The sequence below is a fragment of the Procambarus clarkii genome, chromosome 14, assembly GCF_040958095.1.
Source record: "Procambarus clarkii isolate CNS0578487 chromosome 14, FALCON_Pclarkii_2.0, whole genome shotgun sequence".
In the NCBI taxonomy this organism is placed as follows: Eukaryota; Metazoa; Arthropoda; class Malacostraca; order Decapoda; family Cambaridae; genus Procambarus; species Procambarus clarkii.
The window spans coordinates 2,847,048-2,872,196 of record NC_091163.1 but is presented as its reverse complement, the minus strand read 5'-3'; the positions used below and the strand labels follow the sequence as shown (position 1 = coordinate 2,872,196).

General features: G+C 47.3%; 1 protein-coding gene across 1 annotated transcript in view; it reads right to left on the bottom strand.

The window, feature by feature from the left end:
• Positions 1–19,812, bottom strand: part of LOC123771142 (gamma-aminobutyric acid receptor alpha-like) — a 57,150-nt gene extending 37,338 nt beyond the window's left edge. The window contains exons 1-5 of the mRNA XM_069324249.1: positions 19,718–19,812; positions 17,243–17,310; positions 14,540–14,760; positions 12,687–12,769; positions 344–478 (exon numbers count right to left, since the gene is read on the bottom strand). Coding sequence (XP_069180350.1) covers positions 344–478; positions 12,687–12,769; positions 14,540–14,760; positions 17,243–17,269 — 466 coding nt within the window. The 5' untranslated portion in view covers positions 17,270–17,310; positions 19,718–19,812. The remainder of the gene's footprint in view (positions 1–343; positions 479–12,686; positions 12,770–14,539; positions 14,761–17,242; positions 17,311–19,717) is intronic.
• Between the last annotated feature and the right edge of the window lie 5,337 nt (positions 19,813–25,149).

The following is a 25,149-nucleotide window of genomic DNA, read 5'->3' as shown; positions in this document are numbered from 1 at the left end:
CACGAGGCAGAAACAAATGGGCAAAGTTTCTTTCACCCTGAATGCTCCTGTTACCTAGCAGTAAATAGGTACCTGGGAGTTAGTCAGCTGTCACGGGCTGCTTCCTGGGGTGTGTGTGTGTGTTGTGTGGGGGAAAAAAAAAAAAAAGTAGTTAGTAAACAGTTGATTGACAGTTGAGAGGCGGGCCGAAAGAGCAAAGCTCAACCCCCGCAAAAACACAACTAGTAAACACAATTAGTAAACACACACACACACACACACACACACACACACACACACACACACCCCCACACACACACACACACACACACACACACACACACACACACACACACACACACACCTGCCGTCCTGGTGGTGTTCTCGAAGCCAGAGGGCGTGGCTATGAGGTCAAACTGGGAGAGCATGAGGTCAGGCGCGATGACCACCTGGCGGGCCCTGTTCCAGCGGTAGATGACGTCACTGGTCGTGTAGGCAACTGTGGGCATGATGAACAGTGTTAATGATGAACACAACCAGCGAGAGGTAGATGGGTCGTGGGAGTGGTAGATGGGTCGTGGGAGTGGTAGATGGGTCGTGGGAGGGAGTAGTAGATGGGTCGTGGGAGTGGTAGATGGGTCGTGGGAGTGATAGAGGGGTCGTGGGAGGGAGTGGTAGACGGGTCGTGGGAGGGAGTGGTAGATGGGTCGTGGGAGGGAGTGGTAGATGGGTCGTGGTAGATGGGTCGTGGGAGTGGTAGATGGGTCGTGGGAGGGAGTGGTAGATGGGTCGTGGGAGGGAGTGGTAGATGGGTCGTGGGAGGGAGTGGTAGATGGGTCGTGGGAGGGAGTGGTAGATGGGTCGTGGGAGGGAGTGGTAGATGGGTAGTGGGAGGTAGTGGTAGATGGGTCGTGGGAGTGGTAGATGGGTCGTGGGAGGGAGTGGTAGATGGGTCGTGGGAGGGAGTGGTAGATGGGTAGTGGGAGGTAGTGGTAGATGGGTCGTGGGAGGGAGTGGTAGATGGGTCGTGGGAGGGAGTGGTAGATGGGTCGTGGGAGGGAGTGGTAGATGGGTCGTGGGAGGGAGTGGTAGATGGGTCGTGGGAGGGAGTGGTAGATGGGTCGTGGGAGGGAGTGGTAGATGGGTCGTGGGAGGGAGTGGTAGATGGGTCGTGGGAGGGAGTGGTAGATGGGTAGTGGGAGGGAGTGGTAGATGGGTCGTGGGAGGGAGTGGTAGATGGGTCGTGGGAGGGAGTGGTAGATGGGTCGTGGGAGGGAGTGGTAGATGGGTCGTGGGAGGGAGTGGTAGATGGGTCGTGGGAGGGAGTGGTAGATGGGTAGTGGGAGGGAGTGGTAGATGGGTAGTGGGAGGGAGTGGTAGATGTATTCGTTTGCCTTGTTCGGGTAGAAGGTAGACACAGTAGTCGCTTCTGTTTATATTTATTGACTGAGATAGCAAGGTATATATCTGCCTAGCCGAGGTCCTTCTACTCTGAGCCTGTGAGGATAACTGCGGCTGCTGGGAGCATGCTTGATGCTCCTCTGTCTGGCATGACGTCAGAGGCCTACTTGCCTGTGATTGGTTACATTTCAACTGACAGAATTTTGAGTATAACACCGCTCGGACACGCTACCAAGTCGACGTCCCTTGTCGACAAGCTCTGGCTAGCTATATAGTTACAATGATACTGAAAGGACCTCGGTGGCATACAATAATGGCTTACATGTGAAATTTGCATAATAAAACATTGAAAGAAGATCAGGTGTGCGTAATACAAACAACTCGGCATATATGCACCAAAAAAAATTCATCATAATAGGTGAAAATCATGGTAACAATGCTTTGAATAAACCAGAGTATTAAGAACATGTGTATGTCTACTGATCAGATATGAACAATACAACTCAAGGTATTGCCTAAACAAAATTATTAACATGTGTCAATGGCATGTGCTTGAAAACCATACAAAATTAAACAATTATTACATTAATGGAACAAAGTTCTGACCTAACAACCACAATTGAATTTCAAGATAGATAATGATTTTTTTTTTTTTTTTTTTTTTCTCTTTTTTTTTCTGAAATAATACAATATATTTACAAGACCAATGTACAATATATATAATGTGCAATATATTTACAAGCATATACAAGACCTGGATCAAGAAGACTAACATCTGCGTGATAGCAGTCAGGAGTCACTGGCCTCAATGTGGTTGCTAGAACATTAATAACTCTTATGACAAGCACTGTAAAAATACAAATGGTAGTAGACTTAACAATGGCATCTAATTCATAACAAAATAAAGTTGAGAAAAACTATACATTATATATAATGGTAATAATAAGACACATGTGGTAGAAATACTGCAAATGAGTTTTTTTTTTTTTTTTTCAAAACAAACAGAATAACTGCAGAGTGCATTCAATTATAAATTCTGCGGATATCTACACCTAGCTCATCCAGAGCACTATACAACTCTGGCTCTGACTGAAGGTCCGGAACAGATGAAACTTCATGCGACAAACTATCATCTTGAGAGATATCCTCGTTAACATCTAGCCAATGGACATGTGGTGAGTGCACTGTTGAAACGAGAGGTCTAGATCTAAGATTATAATTGCTAGTATGGGGTTGCTGAACATCAAGTGGTCTGTCAACCACAGAAGGTGGTGTCCGAGTAGGAGTATCTGTCTGGGTAAGTTCATTGTCATCTTCCTCATCAGTCTCGTCAACAGTCATTTTAGCTAACTTCATGTGGTCTAAATGTTCATTTATATACTCTCCTGTTAACAAGTTCTTAAGTCTGTATTTGTTACCTTTAATAAGCTCGATTACCTTATATGGACCCAAAAATTTCTTAGTTAACTTGTACATAGGACCAGACCTGTGTTGGTTAAGTATCATTACTACAGATCCAATAGTTATTTTACTGGGTTTAGCTTGTGCATTCCTTGCTAGAGTGAACTTGGCTGTTGCTTTGGACAGTTGTTCTCGTATTTTCTTGAATACTAGTTGCATTTGTCTACGCTTCACCTGAACAAAATCATCTACGTTATATAAGGGAGTAGGAGGTACGTTAATCAATTCATTAGGGAGGATCTTATCTGTACCATAAAGAATAGCGTGAGGTGTGTCACCAGTAGAAACATTAATTGAAGAATTTATAGCACACTGAATTAAGGGTATAAAATCATCCCAATTGTTGTTATCAAAATTCAACGTGACTCTCAAGGCATCTAACACTTTCCTGTTAGTACGTTCAGCTAGTCCATTACTTGCCGGATGATAAGGCATGATGCTACATTTTTTGATGTTATATAAATCACACAAGCTAGTTAGAATACTATTACTGAATTCTGGACCATTATCTGAAAGGATTACTTTAGGCATACTATATCTACAAATTATTTGGTCATGGAATGCGCTGGCTATGGTTTCTGCTGTTTTGTTCGGGATAGGAACTAGTTCGCAAAACCGTGAAAAATTATCGACCATTACAAGCAAATGTTTGTTCCCTTTCTCTGTTTCCGCAAAATTTGTCAATAAATCCATCGATATTCGTTCCCAAGGAGCTTTAGTTGCTGGGTACACCTGAATTGGATTAGGTCCTGAAACATGTCCCTTGTGCTGTAAACAAGTTAAACATCTGTCAACATAATGAGCAATCTCCTTAGCCATTTTTGGCCAAAAATATTTCAATCGACCTTGTTGGAGTGTACGATCCTTTCCTGGATGTGCACTTGCAGGAGCATCATGGATAATTTTTAACACAGTTGGTACCAAGACAGCTGGAACAACTAACTGACAACATTTCCTCGAGGCTGTCCCTAGCTTTACTACTCTACACAGTAAATTGTCCAACATAACTAGTTCTTTCAATGGTACAGGCGGTTTATGAATCGGGCGAGTGTCTTGCTTAGTCAAAAATTTAATGACGGGTGCCCATATGGGGTCTTGTCTCTGTTCTGTTTCTACTACTGTAGCATCTAATGCTGGGTAATTTAACTGAATCGCAGCTACGTGTCGAGAAAACGCATCGGCTACAACATTTTGCTTTCCTGGAATATATCCAAATGTGGGATTGAATTCTTGAATTGTGAGCAAATATCTAGCAAACTTTCCAACTGGATTCTTATTTTTGAACAAGGGAATTAATGGTTGGTGATCTGTAAGAACATGAACTGGGTAATTATAAATTGTATCCTTGAAATGTTTAAGTGCCCAAACAACTGCCAAGGCTTCTCGTTCTGTTGCACTATAATTTTTCTCTTCTTTAGATAAAGTACGGCTAGCATAAGCTATTGCGTGATCTCTGTGACCTTCTGTTTGAAGTAATGCAGCATCTAGACCTATGTCACTAGCATCTGTAACCAACGTAAAAGGTTTAGAAAAATCTGGGTACCTAAGGACAGGTGACGAAATCAAGGCTGCTTTGAGTTTTTTGAATGATTGATCCTGGGCCTCTCCCCAAACAAAGGGTTCATCTTTTCTTTGCAACTTGTAAAGCGGAGCGGCTATAATAGAGAATCCAGCAATAAATGAACGATAAAATCCTACAAGACCTGTGAACTGTCTTACGGCTTCTGCGGTACGAGGTGTTGGAAAATCACGGGCAGCAATAATTTTTGATTCATTCAATGTAATACCTGAAGGTGTAACTGTATGACCTAGGAAATTAATCTTTTGCTTTAAAAATGAACATTTTGCAAGCTTTATTTTTAAATTAGCTTCAGCGAGCTTTGCAAGTACCTTTTCAAGGTTCTGGAAATGAGTCTGAACATCTTGCGACATGATTATGAGATCATCAAGGTAAACTAGAAGCGTACTTCCTATCAATCTACGAAATAGATTTGTCATGAGCCGTGAAAAGGTTATTGGACTACTACGCAACCCAAACGGCATTCTTTTGAAATGAAAATGACCATTGGGAGTACTAAAGGCTGTCAATTGTTTACTTTCCTCATCAAGGGGGATTTGCCAGAATCCCTGCAACAAATCTAACGTTGAGAATACTTTGTTTCGACCAATACTTTGCAACAAATCATTTAGAACTGGAAGTGGGAAACGATCAGGTATTGTTACTCTGTTAAGCTTGCGATAATCGATTACAGGTCTCCAAGTCCCATCTCGCTTTGGTACAAGAATCAATGGAGCGTTCCATGGCGAATTACTCGATTCAATTACATCACTCTGTAACATTTCTTCTACAAGTCTATCTGCTTCTGCTCTCTGAGAATGGGGAAGACGGTAAGCTGGTACATAAATAGGCGTAGTTCCTTGTTCAAGGGGAATTTTATGTGTAATGAGAGGAGTGAGACCTAATTTTTCTCCTGGTAGAGCAACAACAGCTCTATTCTTGTTCAAAATTTTCAAAAGCTGAGCCACAGAGTCAGGAAAATCAGTAGGACTGAGGTGTTGCGCTTGCACCTCTGGCTGAGATCCCTGTTCTCCTGGTGTGAGTGTACAAACAGTATGATCCATGGAGACATCATCCACAACTCGCACCGGTAACGAGTAATGGGCAAAATCTACAACATGGGTACCAGACTGGAGATGGATATCGGCATTACTTGTGTTTGTGATAAAAAGTGTGACAGTACCATCCTGCACTGTGTGCCAGGAGGGTTCAACAAATGTACCATTCACTTTACATGTTTCACTTTCCGCAATCACATCCGACAACTCAGGCACTCCCTGAACCTTAACTCTTATTCTGGTGAGAGAATGAGGGTGTAGCACAGTGTCAGTAGCCATGGAACCACTGACTTCAGAGATGGAAGCTGCCAGGCGAGCGAGACAACGAGAATCCGTTAGGGCGTCCCCTTCCAGAAAGTCCCGATACTCATTCTCCTTAACAACTGCACAACTACTATGCTTCAATCGAGTGCCTGTTTTCTCGGGTATGCTACCACGACAATGATCTGACAAACGTACGCTTGCAAGGCGGGTGTCAACAAAATTAACATAATCTGATTGAAGGTTGAACTCGTGGCCCTGTCGATACATGCTACACAAGGGTATGACATGGTCTTTGATACTTATGTTCCAACGATGGGGAAACAATGCAATATTTTCATCAATCATGGTGTACAGACCTAAGAGAATGTCTCCAGGAAAATGAATAATGTCAACAACTAAACATGTTATAGACAATGTGACATCATTGAACTTGAGTGGGAGGTCAATTTCACCCTGAACTTTTACTTTATTTCCTGAAATACCACTTAGAAAAGGTATGTGTGACTGTTTTAAAATAGTAGGGTGCTTACTCTCAATGTCTCTAAGAGCCGAGGGCTTGACAATATTAATTTTTGCACCTGAGTCAAGAAAAACTTTTAAAACTCTACCATGTACAATGGCTGATACAAGGGGACCATCACTTGAGACTGGACAAGTTACTATTTTTGACTTATGTTGTCTGGGATATCTGTGTCTTGTTTGTGTCAAATTTACTGTGGATCCGTCAACATCTACAACTGGTCTAGAGTCAGTGTCCTCCTCTGTCAAGTGTCCAAATCTATTTTGGGTAGCTACTGAATACACAGGGAGGGCACTAGGATTGGCTAGCTTGAATTGGTTAGCAGATGGCCTTGGGGGTTTCCCGACGACATGGAGTGAACATTCTGAGCTCCAGCATTCTGTGACTGAGCATTATAATTTGAAGTTGCATTATAGCTGGGCTGGGAGTTGTAATTACGAGAGTTCTGATAATGTCTTGGACGCTGTGAGCCTCGCCAAGACTGACCATGGGAGTTACGAGGTGGAGATGTCCTTTGCCTAGCTCTACAATCCGCAGTGTGGTGACCAACTTGTTTATGGTACGTGCAATATGGAAGCCTAGAATGATTAGATTGATGAGGGGGCCGAGAGAATTGTCTAGGAGGTGATGATCTAGGGGCGGACCAACAGTCCCTTGCAAGGTGGTTACTCTTACCACAATGCCAACATGAGGGAGTGGATGGTTGTGGACTATGGCGTTTCGGCATTTTATGAGGCGGCGAATTTGACTGGGGGCTACGAGCATGGGTACGCTTCTGCGACCAAGAGTTTTGAGAATTTGTGGGAGGATGCTGAGAGCTTGTGACTACATTTACAGCATCAGAGGGTGGCAACAGTTGAGCACTTCGGGGAGCTAGTTTATCTGCGGCATTGTTAATAGCCTCAAATACTTCACCAATTTCATGTTTAACACCAAAATTTTGTTGCTCAACGATTGGTTTTGTATGCTCGGGGGCAAAATGCATTAAAGTACCAAATGCTATCATTTTGGCCATAGCCTCAGGGGACAGATTATTGTCTTTATCTAACCAAGTCGAATTATTCATAGCAGAAACTAAGGCATACAGATACTGATCGAGACGGCTAGTAAACGCATTAAACGATTCACCAGGCTGCATGGTGGCATTGGCAATTTTCTTGACTAACCTATATGGGTCAAGGTCTCCTTTATTAACAAAGCGACGGCGAAAGAAATCCTTAAATTCAGGCCAAGACTGGAGGCTAACAATGGCTTTCTCATCAACAACAAAACGTGCATCACCTTTGGTTGTGTCCACAGCTGACCGTGCAATTGCTAAGTATTCGGCATCAGTAGGCTTAGAAAAAACGTGCAACAGTTTTCGCTTCAACCTTACTAAACCATGATTCTAATAAACGCGATTCCCCAGCAAAAAGAGGAATAGCCATTTCCTGAGCTGATCTCTGGCCATTGGGACAAGCAACTGTTCCCATTGATTCTGAAGGGGTTTCAACAGTGGTAGGCATTGTCACAGCCGTGGAAGTAATATTTGAACGCAGATTATAATTAAGTGCACCTGGCATCAGAAATAGTATACACAAAAATAAACACAAAAAAATATCAACTTGGCTAAAGTAAAAATGGCAGAAATAAAATTATTAAATTGGGCTAGGCAAGAAAATAATTAAGAACAAGCAATTGTAAACTAAATTTAGCAATCTTTCATTAAAAAAATGACTGGAATTAGATGTATGTAAATTAATTAAACCAGACTAAGCACAGCAATTGAGAATATAAAAACTGGAAGTGCAATTGCAAAATTTCATTAAAAAGATTCAACACAACAAGTGGCAATGCAAGAAATATGGATGTAGCACATAAACTGGACACAGGAATGTATATAACTGCTAGAAACAATTATTTCTTACTTCTCTCACCTTTGAATTCAGTAATGACACTAGTAACAATTAATGAATAATGGAATCATATGCAGGGAATATTGAAATGTCTCAGAGAAACTGTGGGCCTCTGGAGTACTAAACCGGCTCCAATATTTAACAAGTCACTGAAAGATTAATTCATAAGATATTTTGGATATATTTACGTTAAACCTCATTAAATCATAGCACACGATATCTTAGCTCATATTTACTTAACTCAGGGCTGCAGGATTTGCAATATAACAGTGGCCAAAACGAAAAACGGTGACCAGACGTGTGAAGAGGACCATGTGAGGGCTTGTTTACAAACTGGTGCGATGGGAGCGCTCCTGGCGGCGATGGCGCGAAACTCAGGGACCCCACACTGTTGATGCTGGAAGTGTGAAGATAAATTCTGACGACGACGATATTACGACGATGTCGGTGGAGAAACACGATTGGGAGGCAGGAGTTCACACAAAATGATGTAGCAGGGGCTGGTGGCGAGGTGTGAGCTGGAGAGGGAGGCGAGGTGTGTGAGCCTGGGGAGGCGACACTAGTCAAACAATTGCAGTCCACCAAATATTCTCAAGGAACAATACAGCACATACGATGATCAGGTGATGCTTGCGACGATGACTGACCACGATTTCAGTAGCTTGAACACTCACAAAGCTTAGATACTGTCAGCTTGGGTGGCGGTGGTGGTGGTGGGTGCACTAGGTGGTTCCCACGTGGTGGCGCGAGATTCAAAAATGGCTGGCGCGGAAGCTTCCTTCCTCCTCACTGATGAATGAGCGTTCTCACAGGAAAATATTGACCCTTACTTCTGAAACGTTGGCCTGGAGTAGTGGTTGATGGCAGGACCCCGGTCTGGCACAATATTTGATGCGTGGGTGGCAGGATGGCGGCTTTTGGCGGTGGCGGTGGCGGCGGTTATGGCTGGAACACGAGGCGATGCTGGGTACTTGAACTTTTGTTTCCAGAAAAAAATTTCTGGGTCCCACTGCTGCTACCAGTATTCGTTTGCCTTGTTTGGGTAGAAGGTAGACACAGTAGTCGCTTCTGTATATATTTATTGACTGAGATTGCAAGGTATATATCTGCCTAGCCGAGGTCCTTCTACTCTGAGCCTGTGAGGATAACTGCGGCTGCTGGGAGCATGCTTGATGCTCCTCTGTCTGGCATGACGTCAGAGGCCTACTTGCCTGTGATTGGTTACATTTCAACTGACAGAATTTTGAGTATAACAGATGGGTAGTGGGAGGGAGTGGTAGATGGGTAGTGGGAGGGAGTGGTAGATGGGTAGTGGGAGGGAGTGGTAGATGGGTAGTGGGAGGGAGTGGTAGATGGGTCGTGGGAGGGAGTGGTAGATGGGTAGTGGGAGGGAGTGGTAGATGGGTAGTGGGAGGGAGTGGTAGATGGGTAGTGGGAGGGAGTGGTAGATGGGTCGTGGGAGGGAGTGGTAGATGGGTAGTGGGAGGTGGGTTTACGTGGGTCGTAAAAATTCACTCCACTCCCGACTAACAAGTCATATTTCTCTTGGTACATAGCCTAGAAGATGCCTAGTTTTGTTTAAGAATAATTAAAGGGAAGGGAGATGCCGAAGATTTGAATTATTTAAGTTTTAAGATCGTGGGGGAGGAGGAACGAACGAGTGAGCTCTGTAGCCAACATGACGGATGACTCAGGTGGGACGCGAGGAAATCCCGCCAAAATATTCCAGAGGCGAAGATACCGCGTCTCCTGGTTATAGGGAATGTGATTGGTCGGATACGGGGGGAGGTGTGTCCATTCTGTCCAATCAGAGAGCGCCCATGGCGTGACGCAGTGTGACGTCAGCGTCCTAAGCTCTTGGCGGGAAGCCGCCAGCTGTCACTAGCCACCTAGGGGACAACGCGATAGGATATGTCGCACGTCGGTCCCACAAGGGTGTAGTTTAAACCACCAGAAGGGCCATTAAGTTGAGCAGTACTCAGGAGGCTGCGTAAAGGAATCACTGGTCAACCTGTAGAGGAAGAGTTGGAGAGCTGGACCGTGACTGGAGGTCACAATTAGCTCTGTGGCGTCAGTGTACACCTGCATGTCTCGAAGGGCGGTGCTGGGGGATCGAGGGTGGGCCCACAGGCCGCTCCAGGTGGAGGATACTGGTGGAAAGCCCTGGGTGGAAGTTCTGGTCAACGTGTCTCCTACGGAGAAGTAACTTGCGAGCCCCGCCACTTCTACAAGGGAGAAAGGGTCCAGTAATCAACGTGTGGAGATAGACGAAGGTCGCCAGTAGACCTTCGGCTGGGAGGTCTACTCCCACACGAAGGTCTGGGAGACATTCGCAGAATTCCAGTGGGATCTTCAGAGGTCAGTCGTCGGCCGTTCACCAACCAGGAGGGAGAAGAGATCAACCGTGATTTGACTAAAGAAGACTGAAGCTCCTCTTCAGTCTTCCTTAGTAAAATCACGGTAGATGATTTTCCTCCTTGCTCTGCAGGACCCACACACACGTCCTAGTGGGAGCATCTACCAACCGCATCTGGTAGGGAGCATCTACCAGATTGAGGGCAACCTTCAATAATTAGGTAGATTCAGTTCCCTCCCCATTCCCCTTGTTTGACAGCAAGTGAATCTAAATTCTTTTTATAACGAGGACTTATATTCTTGCGGCGAGAGCGAGCCAAGTTAAGACATTCAAGTATATGTACGAATTAGGGAAACATATATATAATGCTTGCCTGGGACTGGGTTTGTACAATGAACACTATTAAGAATACTTCCAGCTGAAGCTGCCTGCCACTGTATCAACAGAAATGATCTGGCCTCGACTGAAGGAATGTAGATGTTTATCTCTCAGAATGTTCGGTAATACGTTTATTGCTTGTGATGTGTGTCTATGTATGTATTAACACGATGTACTGAACGGGGTGAGAATAGCTTGAGCTACCTCATCCCTTTGTGTGTATTTTACCTCAATAAACTTATTTCAATTTCAGTTTCAATTCAATTTCGACTGAAGTGCTCTACTTGCTCAGAGTGGCGACCAACGCTACTGACTTTTCTGGCGGGAAGATCGCCAGCAGGGAGCCCGGGTCAGAGCCAGTGTATGTTTCCATTGTAGACCCGGCCGGTTTACCTCGCTCACCTCGGGGTATACTCGGTTTACCTCGCTCACCTCGGGGTATACTCGGTTTACCTCGCTCACCTCGGGGTATACTCGGTTTACCTCGCTCACCTCGGGGTATACTCGGTTTACCTCGCTCACCTCGGGGTATCCAAAGGCTGAGTGAGGGACTCTTCCTCTTGTGTGACTAAGGTGCTCCTTTTAAGTGGATAATGGCACTGTAACAGGGTATAAGACCCGGAGGCTGCCCCAGTGGTTAGTGGGAGAGAGGGAGGGGGTATGTGGGTAGTGGGAGGGACGGGTAGATGGGTATAGTGGGAGGGACGGGTAGTGGGAAAGGCAATAACGTGATGTGAGTGGAACAGGTGTAAAATAAGAGGACGTAATTATAAGAAGCAGGAGGCTATAACTAGTGTTATAACACTTGTGTTAGGTGCTATTATGCAAGAGGAATATTACACAAGAGCCGTTAGGGAAGGGATCTTACACAAGAGCCGTTAGGGAAGGGATCTTACACAAGAGCCATTAGGGAAGGGATCTTACACAAGAGGTATTAGACAAATGCTATTTTGCAAGTCTTATTACACAAGTGATAAAACGCAGGTGTTTTAACGCAGGTGTTTTAACGCAGGTGTTTTAACGCAGGTGTTTTAACGCAGGTGTTTTAACGCAGGTGTTTTAACGCAAGTGTTACAACGCGAATAAAGAGGGGAGGAAGGAGGATTATACCGAAAAACACAGTAACAGACAATATGGTAACTTTATCAACAAATACATAAAATACAAAATACAGCAGATGATACACAAAGATCCTGGTAGAATAGCAGTAAGGTGATATAATCATTACATACCAACATACATATACATAAATGAATTGAGAGAGAGAGAGAGAGAGAGAGAGAGAGAGAGAGAGAGAGAGAGAGAGAGAGAGAGAGAGAGAGAGACAGACAGACAGACAGACTTATGGTCAAGAAGGAAGATATAGATTGATTGCTAAGGACATAGAGATGGGTGAACCAGGCAGGTCTAGTTACACTGATGGACAAGACAAATGGAGATTAATTGATGGTCAAGCAGAATTAGAGATAGACTGATTGTGAAGGAGCTAGAATGAGAGAGATGATAGACTGAGGCTCAATCGAAAAAAAAACATCACGACCACCCCATCTTTCACCCCCCCCCCCCTCATCACTCACAACCTTTAACCCTGTCCACGGAGAACAGAAGAAAACGTACACATGCTGGTTAGCATTGTAAATGTCTGGCCACGTCTGTGGTAGAAAATAATAATAATAAAAAAAACAGTAACTAGCACAAGACCCCCCATAAGACACCAGGGGGGACCCTATACTCACACGACCCCCCATAAGACACCAGGGGGGACCCTATACTCACACGACCCCCCATAAGACACCAGGGGGGACCCTATACTCACACGACCCAAGCCTTAGAGGACACCGCTGCGTGTCCATGGGAAAGTCATGAAGATTCATGGGACAGTTGGCATTGATGGTGAGCCTGAGGAGAGAGAGACAGCATGTTACTGATGGAGGAACACCACCGAGCATCCCCTACTGGCACCACTCCCTACAATCATCCCAAGTCCTACCTGGCTAAGAATGATATCATTCCCATCTTCCCAATATAGTTCCCAAACACACTTGCTTACTTACAGTTCTGGTGCTGAATGTAGAACAAGAAGAACATCATATAACTTGGAAATAAGCTCATTTTATCACGACATTAAAGTTCAAATATGTGAGGTGTGAGGAAGTCATCTGTGTGTCCTCTAGATGCATTCTGCAACTGGTTATCTTGAGGTTATCTTGAGATGATTTCGGGGCATTTTTAGTGTCCCCGCGGCCCGGTCCTCGACCAGGCCTCCACCCCCAGGAAGCAGCCCGTGACAGCTGACTAACACCCAGGTACCTATTTTACTGCTAGGTAACAGGGGCATAGGGTGAAAGAAACTCTGCCCATTTGTTTCTGCCTCGTGCGGGAATCGAACCCGCGCCACAGAATTACGAGTCCTGCGCGCTATCCACCAGGCTACGAGGCCCCCCGAGGAGGTGTGAGGAAGTCATCTGTGTGTCCTCTAGATGCATTCTGCAACAGGTGTTTAAATACCAGGTACCTATTGAGTGATAAATGAACTGATGCATTAGGTGAAAGGAAACGTGCCCACTCACTTATGTCAGATATGGACTGTTGCCGGTTTAAGTGCACTATAATTCTTTTTACCGCATCTCTTTTATCATTCTGTGTACGAGACTTTGCTTTGAGACCTCTGACCAGGGGCCAGATTCACGAAGCAGTTACGCAAGCACTTACGAACGTGTACATCTTTCCTCAATCTTTGGCGGCTTTGTTTCCAATTATTAAACAGGTAATGAGCACCGAAGCACCAGGAGGCTGTTTATAACAATAACAACAGTTGATTGGCAAGTTTTCATGATTGTAAACTGTTTAATAAAGGTAAACAAAGCCGTCAAAGATAGAGGAAAGATGTACACGTTCGTAAGTACTTGCGTAACTGCTTCGTGAATCTGGCCCCAGGTTCGTAAGTGCTTGCGTAACTGCTTCGTGAATCTGGCCCCAGGTTCGTATTTCTTTTATAGCATCAGAGTTCCACAGTATCACAGGTGTATCACAGTGTCACAGCTGTATCACAGTGTCACAGCTGTATCACAGTGTCACAGGTGTATCACAGTGTCACAGGTGTATCACAGTGTCACAGCTGTATCACAGTGTCACAGCTGTATCACAGTGTCACAGCTGTATCACAGTATCACAGGTGTATCACAGTGTCACAGGTGTATCACAGTGTCACAGCTGTATCACAGTGTCACAGGTGTATCACAGTGTCACAGCTGTATCACAGTATCACAGCTGTATCACAGTGTCACAGTTGTATCACGTGTATGTACGGTGTCTGCCTGCATCTCTTCACTGCCTAGTTTATTTCAATTGTTAACTTATCTGACGCTGAGAAAATTCTTTGTCTCTGAGGCTCATTTACGTACTTATTCTGTATCCCCTTATTCGTGTGTGTGTGTGTGTGTGTGTGTGTCTGTGTGTGCGTGTGTGCGTGTGTGTCTGCGTGTGTGTGCGTGTTAGATAGAAATATATGTATTAACCATGATCACTGGTAAATAGACCGGGAGTCTGTACAACAGACAATGGGACAGTAAGAAAGGCGGGGTCCAAGAGCACAACTCGATGTTCAATAGAGTTGTACCCTTGGCACCGAGGTCCCACAGGTCGAAAGCGTCGAGAACACTCACTCACCTTGACGAGTAGAGAATCCTGCCATTCTGGTAAAGACGGATGAACTTGTTGGGGGTGGTGATGAGGTGGACGTAGCTCCTCATCCCGTTGTAGATGAAGGTGTCGGGCTTCCACAGCTTGTCGAGGACGGACACGGAGAGCGTGAAGGCCTCCTCCAGGTCTGAGAACGCCAGGCGCTCGTCCACCCAAGACTGGCGGAAGTAACAGTCCATGGAGTAGGTCTGTTGAGGAGATGGGACCACCTTGCTTAACAATCCGGCATATAGTAGTTAAATTCAGATAATTATCGGGTGGCGCAAAAGATTTGACTACATTAATTCTGCCTAAATATGGCCATATTTAGCAAATCTCTCAATATTTATCCACGTCTCCCTTTCTCCCCATTTCTTTCCTTCCTCCCTTCGTGTATGTAGAGAAGAAAGATAAGAGGTAAATACCCCCTTTCACCACACCAGATTACCTGCTGCCAGCCTCCTCTGGAGGTCTGTCTATTCACCGGAGGTCTACAAGACCCGTCGAAAATTCTCCAATATTATCACTGGGTATCCTTTCTTAAAGATACTGCATCCCATCCTTCTATTTAGATAGTATCTATTGTGACGATCGTCAATAGTCAGAATTCGTACGTTCTTAGCTTTCAGATAGTATTTTTTTTTTTTTTTTTTGCAGGGATATTCCTGGGCGGGCCCTAAGCCTCTGGCTGGCCCACTGGGCGGGCCCTAAGCCTCTGGCTGGCCCACTGGGCGGGCCCTAAGCCTCTGGCTGGCAAACTGGGCGGGCCCTAAGCCTCTGGCTGGCCCACTGCGCGGGCCCTAAGCCTCTGGCTGGCCCACTGGGCGGGCCCTAAGCCTCTGGCTGGCCCACTGGGCGGGCCCTAAGCCTCTGGCTGGCCCACTGGGCGGGCCCTAAGCCTCTGGCTGGCCCACTGGGCGGGCACTAAGCCTCTGGCTGGCCCACTGGGCGGGCCCTAAGCCTCTGGCTGGCCCACTGGGCGAGCCCTAAGCCTCTGGCTGGCCCACTGGGCGGGCCCTAAGCCTCTGGCTGGCCCACTAAGTGTTGCTTGTTTCTGTTTTACTTGGGCGGAGTATGAGTATTTATGACTCTTATGGTCGCTTCAGTAAGATTCAGATAGTAGTTTAAAACTAGTAAGGAATTATTTAAAAATAAATGAAGCTAAAACCCAAATATTCCTAGGCCTAGTATTGCATACATATGTACTATATTAGGCCTTAGATAGCGTGAATTAGGCCTAGGGAGGATAGGATAGGTTGGTTTAATTTGTCAAAGCAACACGTCAAAAATAATTTTCCGGTTTGTCCAACTCAATAGGTCAGATTTCAAGGGGGTATAAGGAGTCTTGTGTGTGTGTGTGTGTGGGTGTGTGTGTGTGTGTGTGTGTGTGTGTGTGTGTGTGTGTGTGTGTGTGTGTGTGTGTGTGTGTGTGTGTGGGTGTGTGTGTGTGTGTGTGTGTGTGTGTGTGTGTGTGTGTGTGTGTGTGTGTGTGTGTGTGTGTGTGTGTGTGTGTGTGTGTGTGTGTGTGTGTGTGTGTGTGTGTGTGTGTGTGTGTGTGTGTGTGTGAAGATAATGCAGTCTATACCCTTGAAGGATCATCACCCAGGTCGCCTCTGCACCTTGTGACACCTTTGACATGTTGCCACCCAAAATCCCTGTCTATTCCCTCAACTGGTTCAGAATTTAATCCTGCTTCACTTCCTTGGGGATTTTCCATTTTCCCATTCAATCTCTGTGTGGTTGAAAGGAAGGGAACTATCAGGGGGAAAGCGCCAAGGCATTACGACTATATAGCATTAGAAGGGGTCAGGATAAGGACTTGGGATGGGATGGACGGGGGGAAAGGAATGGTGCTCAACCACTTGTGGACGGTCGGGGATTGAACGCCGGCCTGTACGAAGCGAGACCGTTGCTCTATACCGTTCAGCCCAAGTGGTTAGACCTGTATGGTTGAAGTCGCTCAGAACTATAATATCTCGAGTTTCATTGTAATAGCTTAGATCTGTCACACATTGACTTATGCAATAAGGCTGTTGCTCCCAGAGTCCCTGTTATTTGTTGGGAGAGCTCTGTATATACCGCTCCAAGCAACAGCCTGTTGGACCAAGCTCTCACAAATCAAGCCAGGCCCCGGGCAGGGCTTGGGGGAGTAGAAGAACTCTCAGAACCCCATCCACCAGGTATCAACCAGGCAGGTAAATGCTGCCATTACTCTCTGGCTTATGTCACCTTCAATCTCTATAATGTATTCAATGAACTCTTCGTTATTGGGTACTGCACATTCATCAAGGTTCATCAACGGCTCTTATCAAAATTGAAATTATTTCTACACCTCCTGTGCATCGCCCCATTCTTTGGGAATATTGCACCTCTTATGACTTTGGACATCTTTATTTCTACCAATACCTGTACCAGTATATATGGAGTTTCCCTATCTTTCTACTACTTTGTATGTATGTATGTATGTATGTATGTATGTATGTATGTATGTATGTATGTATGTATGTATGTATGTATGTATGTATGTATGTATGTGTGTACTCACCTAGATGTGCTTGCGGGGGTTGAGCTCTGGCTCTTTGGTCCCGCCTCTCAACTGTCAATCAACTGGTGTGCAGATTCCTGAGCCTACTAGACACTCTATATGTATGTATGAGTGTATGTATGAATTCTGGTGGCCAAGAAACTCACCATGTCCATCTCTGAGATCTGGCTCATGCTGCGGACCTCTATGTCGATCTCCACAGTGGTGGGCTCGCCTGAAGGAGACACAGTCAGTGGGGTGAGACACAGATTGTCAGTGGGTGAGACACAGATTGTCAGTGGGTGAGACACAGATTGTCAGTGGGTGAGACACAGATTGTCAGTGGGTGAGACACAGATTGTCAGTGGGTGAGACACAGATTGTCAGTGGGTGAGACACAGATTGTCAGTGGGTGAGACACAGATTGTCAGTGGGTGAGACACAGATTGTCAGTGGGTGAGACACAGATTGTCAGTGGGTGAGACACAGATTGTCAGTGGGTGAGACACAGATTGTCAGTGGGTGAGACACAGATTGTCAGTGGGTGAGACACAGATTGTCAGTGGGTGAGACACAGATTGTCAGTGGGGTGAGACACAGATTGTCAGTGGGTGAGACACAGATTGTCAGTGGGTGAGACACAGATTGTCAGTGGGTGAGACACAGACTGTCAGTGGGTGAGACACAGATTGTCAGTGGGGTGAGACACAGATTGTCAGTGGGTGAGACACAGATTGTCAGTGGGTGAGACACAGATTGTCAGTGGGTGAGACACAGATTGTCAGTGGGTGAGACACAGATTGTCAGTGGGGTGAGACACAGATTGTCAGAGGGTGAGACACAGACTGTCAGTGGGTGAGACACAGATTGTCAGTGGGTGAGACACAGATTGTCAGTGGGGTGAGACACAGATTGTCAGAGGGTGAGACACAGACTGTCAGTGGGTGAGACACAGACTGTCAGTGGGGTGAGACACAGATTGTCAGAGGGTGAGACACAGACTGTCAGTGGGTGAGACACAGACTGTCAGTGGGTGAGACACAGACAGTCAGTGGGTGAGACACAGACAGTCAGTGGGTGAGACACAGACAGTCAGTGGGTGAGACACAGACTGTTAATAAGAGAGACACAGACGAGTACAATTGATACAGTTGTAGTCATTGATACATTGATACAGTCACTGAGACAGACTGACAGGCAGGCAGGGAGACTGGGCACTTACAAACCCACCAGTAGAACAACATTCACACAACGGACAAGCTTTATGGATATAAGTGTAATATATATTAGCAATAATTCTCTCTCTCTCTCTCTCACTATCTCTCTCTCTCTCTCTCTCTCTCTCTCTCTCTCTCTCTCTCTCTCTCTCTCTCTCTCTCTCTCTCTCTCTCTCTCTCTCTCTCTCTCTCTCTCTCTCTCTCTCTCTCTCAGGGTGCCAGAGGCGTGTTGGTCGTGCCAGTCTCCAGCAGATACACACGTAAACAAACACAAACATGAACAAACTTATACACTCAACATACACAACTACACAGGGACTATATTTGAACATGTATGAACAAATGAACTATTACGCACAACTCACACTAAAGGAAAATACATGTATTAGACTCAAAAGATAAATGCAAACACAAATTTTACTGACATGTTCCAACTACGACAGTCGTACGGGAGGGCAGTTGGGTAATTACAGCCCCATTGGCTCCCAACTGTGTTATCCATGACACTATACGCCTTACAAGGCTCCCAAGACGCGATACAAGGCCAGGTACAAGAGGTAAGGAAAGAGTTTAAGAATACACAAATACACCATTGCTGTATTTTGTATCTGGCGCGTGTTCCTACGGGAGGTGTTGCATGCATACATGACTTTCCCCTGCGTGAACAAATCCACAAGGGCCGTGACGAGGATTCGAACCTGCGTCCGGGAGCATCCCAGACACTGCCTTAATCGACTGAGCTACGACAGGGTTAAAAAGAGTTGACGAGTAGAATTGATACAGTTGTATCAACTCTTTTTACCCTGTCGTAGCTCAGTCGATTAAGGCAGTGTCTGGGATGCTCCCGGACGCAGGTTCGAATCCTCGTCACGGCCCTTGTGGATTTGTTCATTTGATTCATCACGTTAGTATTTCACCTGCGTCACTGTTGTTCCAGCCGTCACTGTTACTCCCATCATTATCACTATCGCCCCGTCACTATCATTATCGTCCCCATCACCAGGATCACAATCATCACCACCGCCAATGGTGACCCCCATATTACCCATTAAGAACTGGCAGGAAGAATACATCACTACACCACTTAGTAAGTGAAGTATAGAAGGTCAAAGCTCATAGAGAAGGTCAAGGCTGGATCAACAACCCTCCCTCCTCCCCCCCCCACCCTAAGATCCTATCCCTGAAGTAACTATGATTAGTCCAACTACTTGGACTGGACGGTAGAGCGACGGTCTCGCTTCATGCAGATCGGGCGTTCAATCCCCGACCGTCCACAAGTGGTTGGGGCACCATTCCTTTCACCCGTCCCATCTCAACTCTATATCCTGACCCCTTCCCAGGTCGCCTCAATATAGACACCCCAACCGGGGCCAGAACCCCCCACCACGACCATTGCCTCCAAAAACAGTTCCTGAAGGACCTTACCTCCAAACGAGGGCCGGAGCTTCTGGTCGTAACCCTCCAGCAGGTTGTCGAGGAGCTTGGAGATGTTCTTGGAGGGGGTGATCTGTCGTACACCCCCAGACCTGTGGGGGGGGGAGGGAGAGGGAGAGAGAGAGAGAGAGAGAGAGAGAGAGAGAGAGAGAGAGAGAGAGAGAGAGAGAGAGAGAGAGAGAGAGAGAGAGAGAGAGAGAGAGAGAGAGAGAGAGAGAGAGACAGAGAGAGAGAGAGAGAGAGAGAGAGACAGAGAGAGACAGAGAGAGAGAGAGAGACAGAGAGAGACAGAGAGAGATAGAGAGAGAGAGAGAGAGAGAGAGAGAGAGAGAGAGAGAGAGAGAGAGAGAGAGAGAGAGAGAGAGAGAGAGAGAGAGAGAGAGAGAGAGAGAGAGAGAGAGAGAGACAGACAGAAAGAGAGAGACAGAGAGAGAGAGAGAGAGAGAGAGAGAGAGAGAGAGAGAGAGAGAGAGAGAGAGAGAGAGAGAGACAGACAGACAGAGAGAGACAGACAGAGAGAGACAGACAGAGAGAGAGAGAGAGCGAAAGAGAGAATAGAGATGATAAGCGGAAAGAGAGTAAAAGAGATAGGGAAGCAGAGACGGGTGTGGGTGAGTGAGGGAGAGAAGGAGGATAAGAAAGAGGGAGGAATGAAGATAAACAAATATAAATATTCAAGAATCAATACACCAACACACTACGAAACCCAGAGATCGACTTTCATATTAAGACAATATTAAGAAAAAGAGAAAGATCTTGTCGTGTCCCTATCTTCCGCTTGTTACAACTTGTAACAAAATTGTTACATCTTAGTGTAACATTTTTATGACCTATTAGAACCTTGTTACAACTTGTTAGGGGGGTCAAAACTTTTCCGAACGTTGCAAAAACGTCGCAATATCGTTGTCGTGGGGAAACTTAAGGTACACCAACTGCGAGGAATATTAAGACCCGACCATCAATGTCCTTGGCAACCTTCAAGGACAGTGTAAACTCCTAGTTGACGTACACTAACGAGTGTACATCTCTCTCAGTGTACCTTCAGTTGTATTCTTAGACATGACATATATTCAAAACATTACATTGACTAATAATTCTTTGTTTCAATATGAATGAAAGATGGTGGTTCTTACCTGAAGGTGGCAGCACCTACCTGAAGGTGGCAGCACCTGCCTGAAGGTGGCAGCACCTGCCTGAAGGTGGCAGCACCTATCTGAAGGTGGCAGCACCTGCCTGAAGGTGGCAACACCTGCCTGAAGGTGGCAACACCTGCCTGAAGGTGGCAACACCTACCTGAAGGTGGCAGCACCTGCCTGAAGGTGGCAACACCTGCCTGAAGGTGGCAGCACCTGCCTGAAGGTGGCAACACCTGCCTGAAGGTGGCAGCACCTATCTGAAGGTGGCAGCACCTGCCTGAAGGTGGCAGCACCTGCCTGAAGGGGGCAGCACCTACCTGAAGGTGGCAGCACCTATCTGAAGGTGGCAGCACCTATCTGAAGGTGGCAGCACCTGCCTGAAGGTGGCAACACCTGCCTGAAGGTGGCAGCACCTATCTGAAGGTGGCAGCACCTGCCTGAAGGTGGCAACACCTGCCTGAAGGTGGCAACACCTATCTGAAGGTGGCAGCACCTGCCTGAAGGTGGCAGCACCTGCCTGAAGGGGGCAGCACCTACCTGAAGGTGGCAGCACCTATCTGAAGGTGGCAGCACCTATCTGAAGGTGGCAGCACCTGCCTGAAGGTGGCAACACCTGCCTGAAGGTGGCAGCACCTATCTGAAGGTGGCAGCACCTGCCTGAAGGTGGCAACACCTGCCTGAAGGTGGCAACACCTGCCTGAAGGTGGCAACACCTGCCTGAAGGTGGCAGCACCTGCCTGAAGGTGGCAACACCTGCCTGAAGGTGGCAGCACCTGCCTGAAGGTGGCAACACCTGCCTGAAGGTGGCAACACCTGCCTGAAGGTGGCAACACCTACCTGAAGGTGGCAGCACCTGCCTGAAGGTGGCAACACCTGCCTGAAGGTGGCAGCACCTGCCTGAAGGTGGCAACACCTGCCTGAAGGTGGCAGCACCTGCCTGAAGGTGGCAACACCTGCCTGAAGGTGGCAACACCTACCTGAAGGTGGCAGCACCTGCCTGAAGGTGGCAGCACCTATCTGAAGGTGGCAGCACCTACCTGAATGTGGCAACACCTGCCTGAAGGTGGCAGCACCTACCTGAAGGGGGCAGCACCAACCTGAAGGTGGCAGCACCTAAATGAAGGGGGCAGCACCTGCCTGAAGGGGGCAGCACCTGCCTGAAGGTGGCAGCACCTAAATGAAGGGGGCAGCACCTGTCTGAAGGTGGCAGCACCTGCCTGAAGGTGGCAGCACCTTCCTGAAGGGGGCAGCACCTATCTGAAGGGGGCAGCACCTACCTGAAGGTGGCAACACCTATCTGAAGGTGGCAGCACCTGCCTGAAGGTGGCAACACCTGCCTGAAGGTGGCAACACCTGCCTGAAGGTGGCAGCACCTGCCTGAAGGTGGCAGCACCTGCCTGAAGGTGGCAACACCTGCCTGAAGGTGGCAGCACCTACCTGAAGGGGGCAGCACCTACCTGAAGGTGGCAGCACCTACCTGAGGGGGGCAGCACCTGCCTGAAGGTGGCAGCACCTGCCTGAATGTGGCAGCACCTGCCTGAAGGGGGCAGCACCTACCTGAAGGTGGCAACACCTGCCTGAAGGTGGCAACACCTATCTGAAGGTGGCAGCACCTGCCTGAAGGTGGCAGCACCTGCCTGAAGGTGGCAACACCTGCCTGAAGGTGGCAGCACCTACCTGAAGGGGGCAGCACCTACCTGAAGGTGGCAGCACCTACCTGAGGGGGGCAGCACCTGCCTGAAGGTGGCAGCACCTGCCTGAATGTGGCAGCACCTGCCTGAAGGGGGCAGCACCTACCTGAAGGTGGCAACACCTGCCTGAAGGTGGGAGCACCTGCCTGAAGGAGGCAGCACCTGCCTGAAGGGGGCAGCACCTACCTGAAGGGGGCAGCAACTACTTGAAGGTGGCAACACCTGCCTAAAGGGGGCAGCACCTGCCTGAAGGTGGCAGCATCTGCCTGAAGGTGGCAACACCTGCCTGAAGGTGGCAGCACCTGCCTGAAGGGGGCAGCACCTACCTGAAGGGGGCAGCACCTATCTGAAGGTGGCAGCACCTGCCTGAAGGGGGCAGCACCTACCTGAAGGGGGCAGCACCTATCTGAAGGTGGCAGCACCTACCTGAAGGTGGCAACACCTGCCTGAAGGTGGGAGCACCTGCCTGAAGGAGGCAGCACCTGCCTGAAGGGGGCAGCACCTACCTGAAGGGGGCAGCACCTACTTGAAGGTGGCAACACCTGCCTAAAGGGGGCAGCACCTGCCTGAAGGTGGCAGCATCTGCCTGAAGGTGGCAACACCTGCCTGAAGGTGGCAGCACCTGCCTGAAGGTGGCAGCACCTACCTGAAGGTGGCAACACCTGCCTGAAGGTGGCAACACCTGCCTGAAGGTGGCAGCACCTGCCTGAAGGTGGCAGCACCTGCCTGAAGGTGGCAGCACTTACCTAAAGGAGAAGTTGGGCAGGTTTCGGTGTATTCTTGGGTAGCTCCTGGATGGTAACCTCGCACCCTTGCCAGCCGTTACCCTGTAGACGAGGTCAACAAAAGGTCAAATAAGGTCAACTAGTGGCCAGGTAAAGCGAAGGAAGCCTAAAAATTGGTTTCTCATAAGACTGCTTTTGACTTCTCTTAATCAATACAATTCTTCATTCAAATATTTAATAAAAGTCAAATGAATGAAGTGATCACAATGTTCAAAATGGAGCACGTGACTACTAACATTGGCACCATTTACACAACACTTCAACACTCAGGCAATGTTGATCAGGGTTGCATTAACTAATATATTTGTGAGGGTATGGGTTTTTCACCAGCTAAATCTTCTACTAAAGTGTGGACTGCACGAGCGCTGCCGTGCACCCATGCACGTAAATGGCCGTGCACCCATGCACGTAAATGGCCGTGCACCCATGCACGTAAATGGCCGTGCACCCATGCACGTAAATGGCCGTGCACCCATGCACGTAAATGGCCGTGCACCCATGCACGTAAATGGCCGTGCACTCGGTCTAGATTTGGTAACCCGTCCACGAGACATCATGTGCTTAGGCTCGTTGGAGAGCCTAGGGACATCAGCATTCCAAATATGTTGCAATGGCCGTTGCAACGCATTTGTGGAAACCGTAAGAGCTAGTAGCAGTTTTTACTGTAAGTTTGGGTGAGTTAAAAGCGAGGAGGAACCCGTGAGGAACCAGTTACCAGGAGAAATTCCCGCGGAAACCAAGCCGTCCGCCGTGACGTCACCCCAGCGCGTCACCTTGGGAAAGCCGTGATTGGTTTAGGGCCTTGGGACGAGGTGCGCGACTCTCTGATTGGCTAGTTTGAGGAGGGACCAGTATCTTCACTGGGTCCAAGACGCCATCCTGCATCTAGCTACTGCCTGTGCTGTACGTAATCTTTGCTTAGTTGGCCAGCTAAGTAACGGGCACGACAGCAGTAGCATCTAGTACACTTTATATCCACGCGATATCGACGAGTGTCCGTAAGGAACGAGCAGAATCCGGGAACTTATCGTATTTGCGTGTACTGCAAGAAAGTATATATGACTGGGAAAGTAGCAGTGTGTAAGCCACACGTGCAGGAGTAACAGAATGTGTTGTGAATCCCCATCTCCAGTCATCATCAGACTTCTTCTGATCTGCTTGTGTCACTTAGCAGTTGAGAGACCTGGGAAGACTTACCAGTGTTCAAGGCAGTTTTTCCACTAGAAATTCGTGGGAATTTCGATCCCAGTGTGGGACATTGCCGTTCGCTGTGTTTGGCCGCCATTTCCTACAAGCACGTTGCTTCGCCCTGAGGGAGGGACGAAGCCAGCAAGTAAGGGCGGGTACAAAGTGTGCCTAGCCACGCCCGTATTGTCTCTATAGCACCTGTTAGGTGAACGGGAAGTGCAGTGAGCGTGAGATTCGCCTATTTAACGTCTTGTCAGTCAAGGAGGGCTTTTAGGCCGGCCACACACGTGCAGTTTTAACTGACAGTTATGACTGTTCAGTTGTAACTGTCACAGTTCAAACTGACGTCAGTTAAAAATGAAATGCACACACACACACAGTTCAATCCCTCAGTTTTACCATGGATTCCGAGGAGTACGATCTTGCCGCTCTTGGTGTACTCTTTGTAATGCTACAAGCAAATAGAAAAAAGAAAACTAAGAAGCGTAAGCAGTGGTGCAAAAAGTGGTTACTAAGGCGAAATCAATGTTCTCATATTAAATTGTTAAAGGAATTAAGTGAAGAACCAATTGATTTTCTCAATTATTTGCGCATGACTGAAACTGTGTACCAAAAGCTGATTT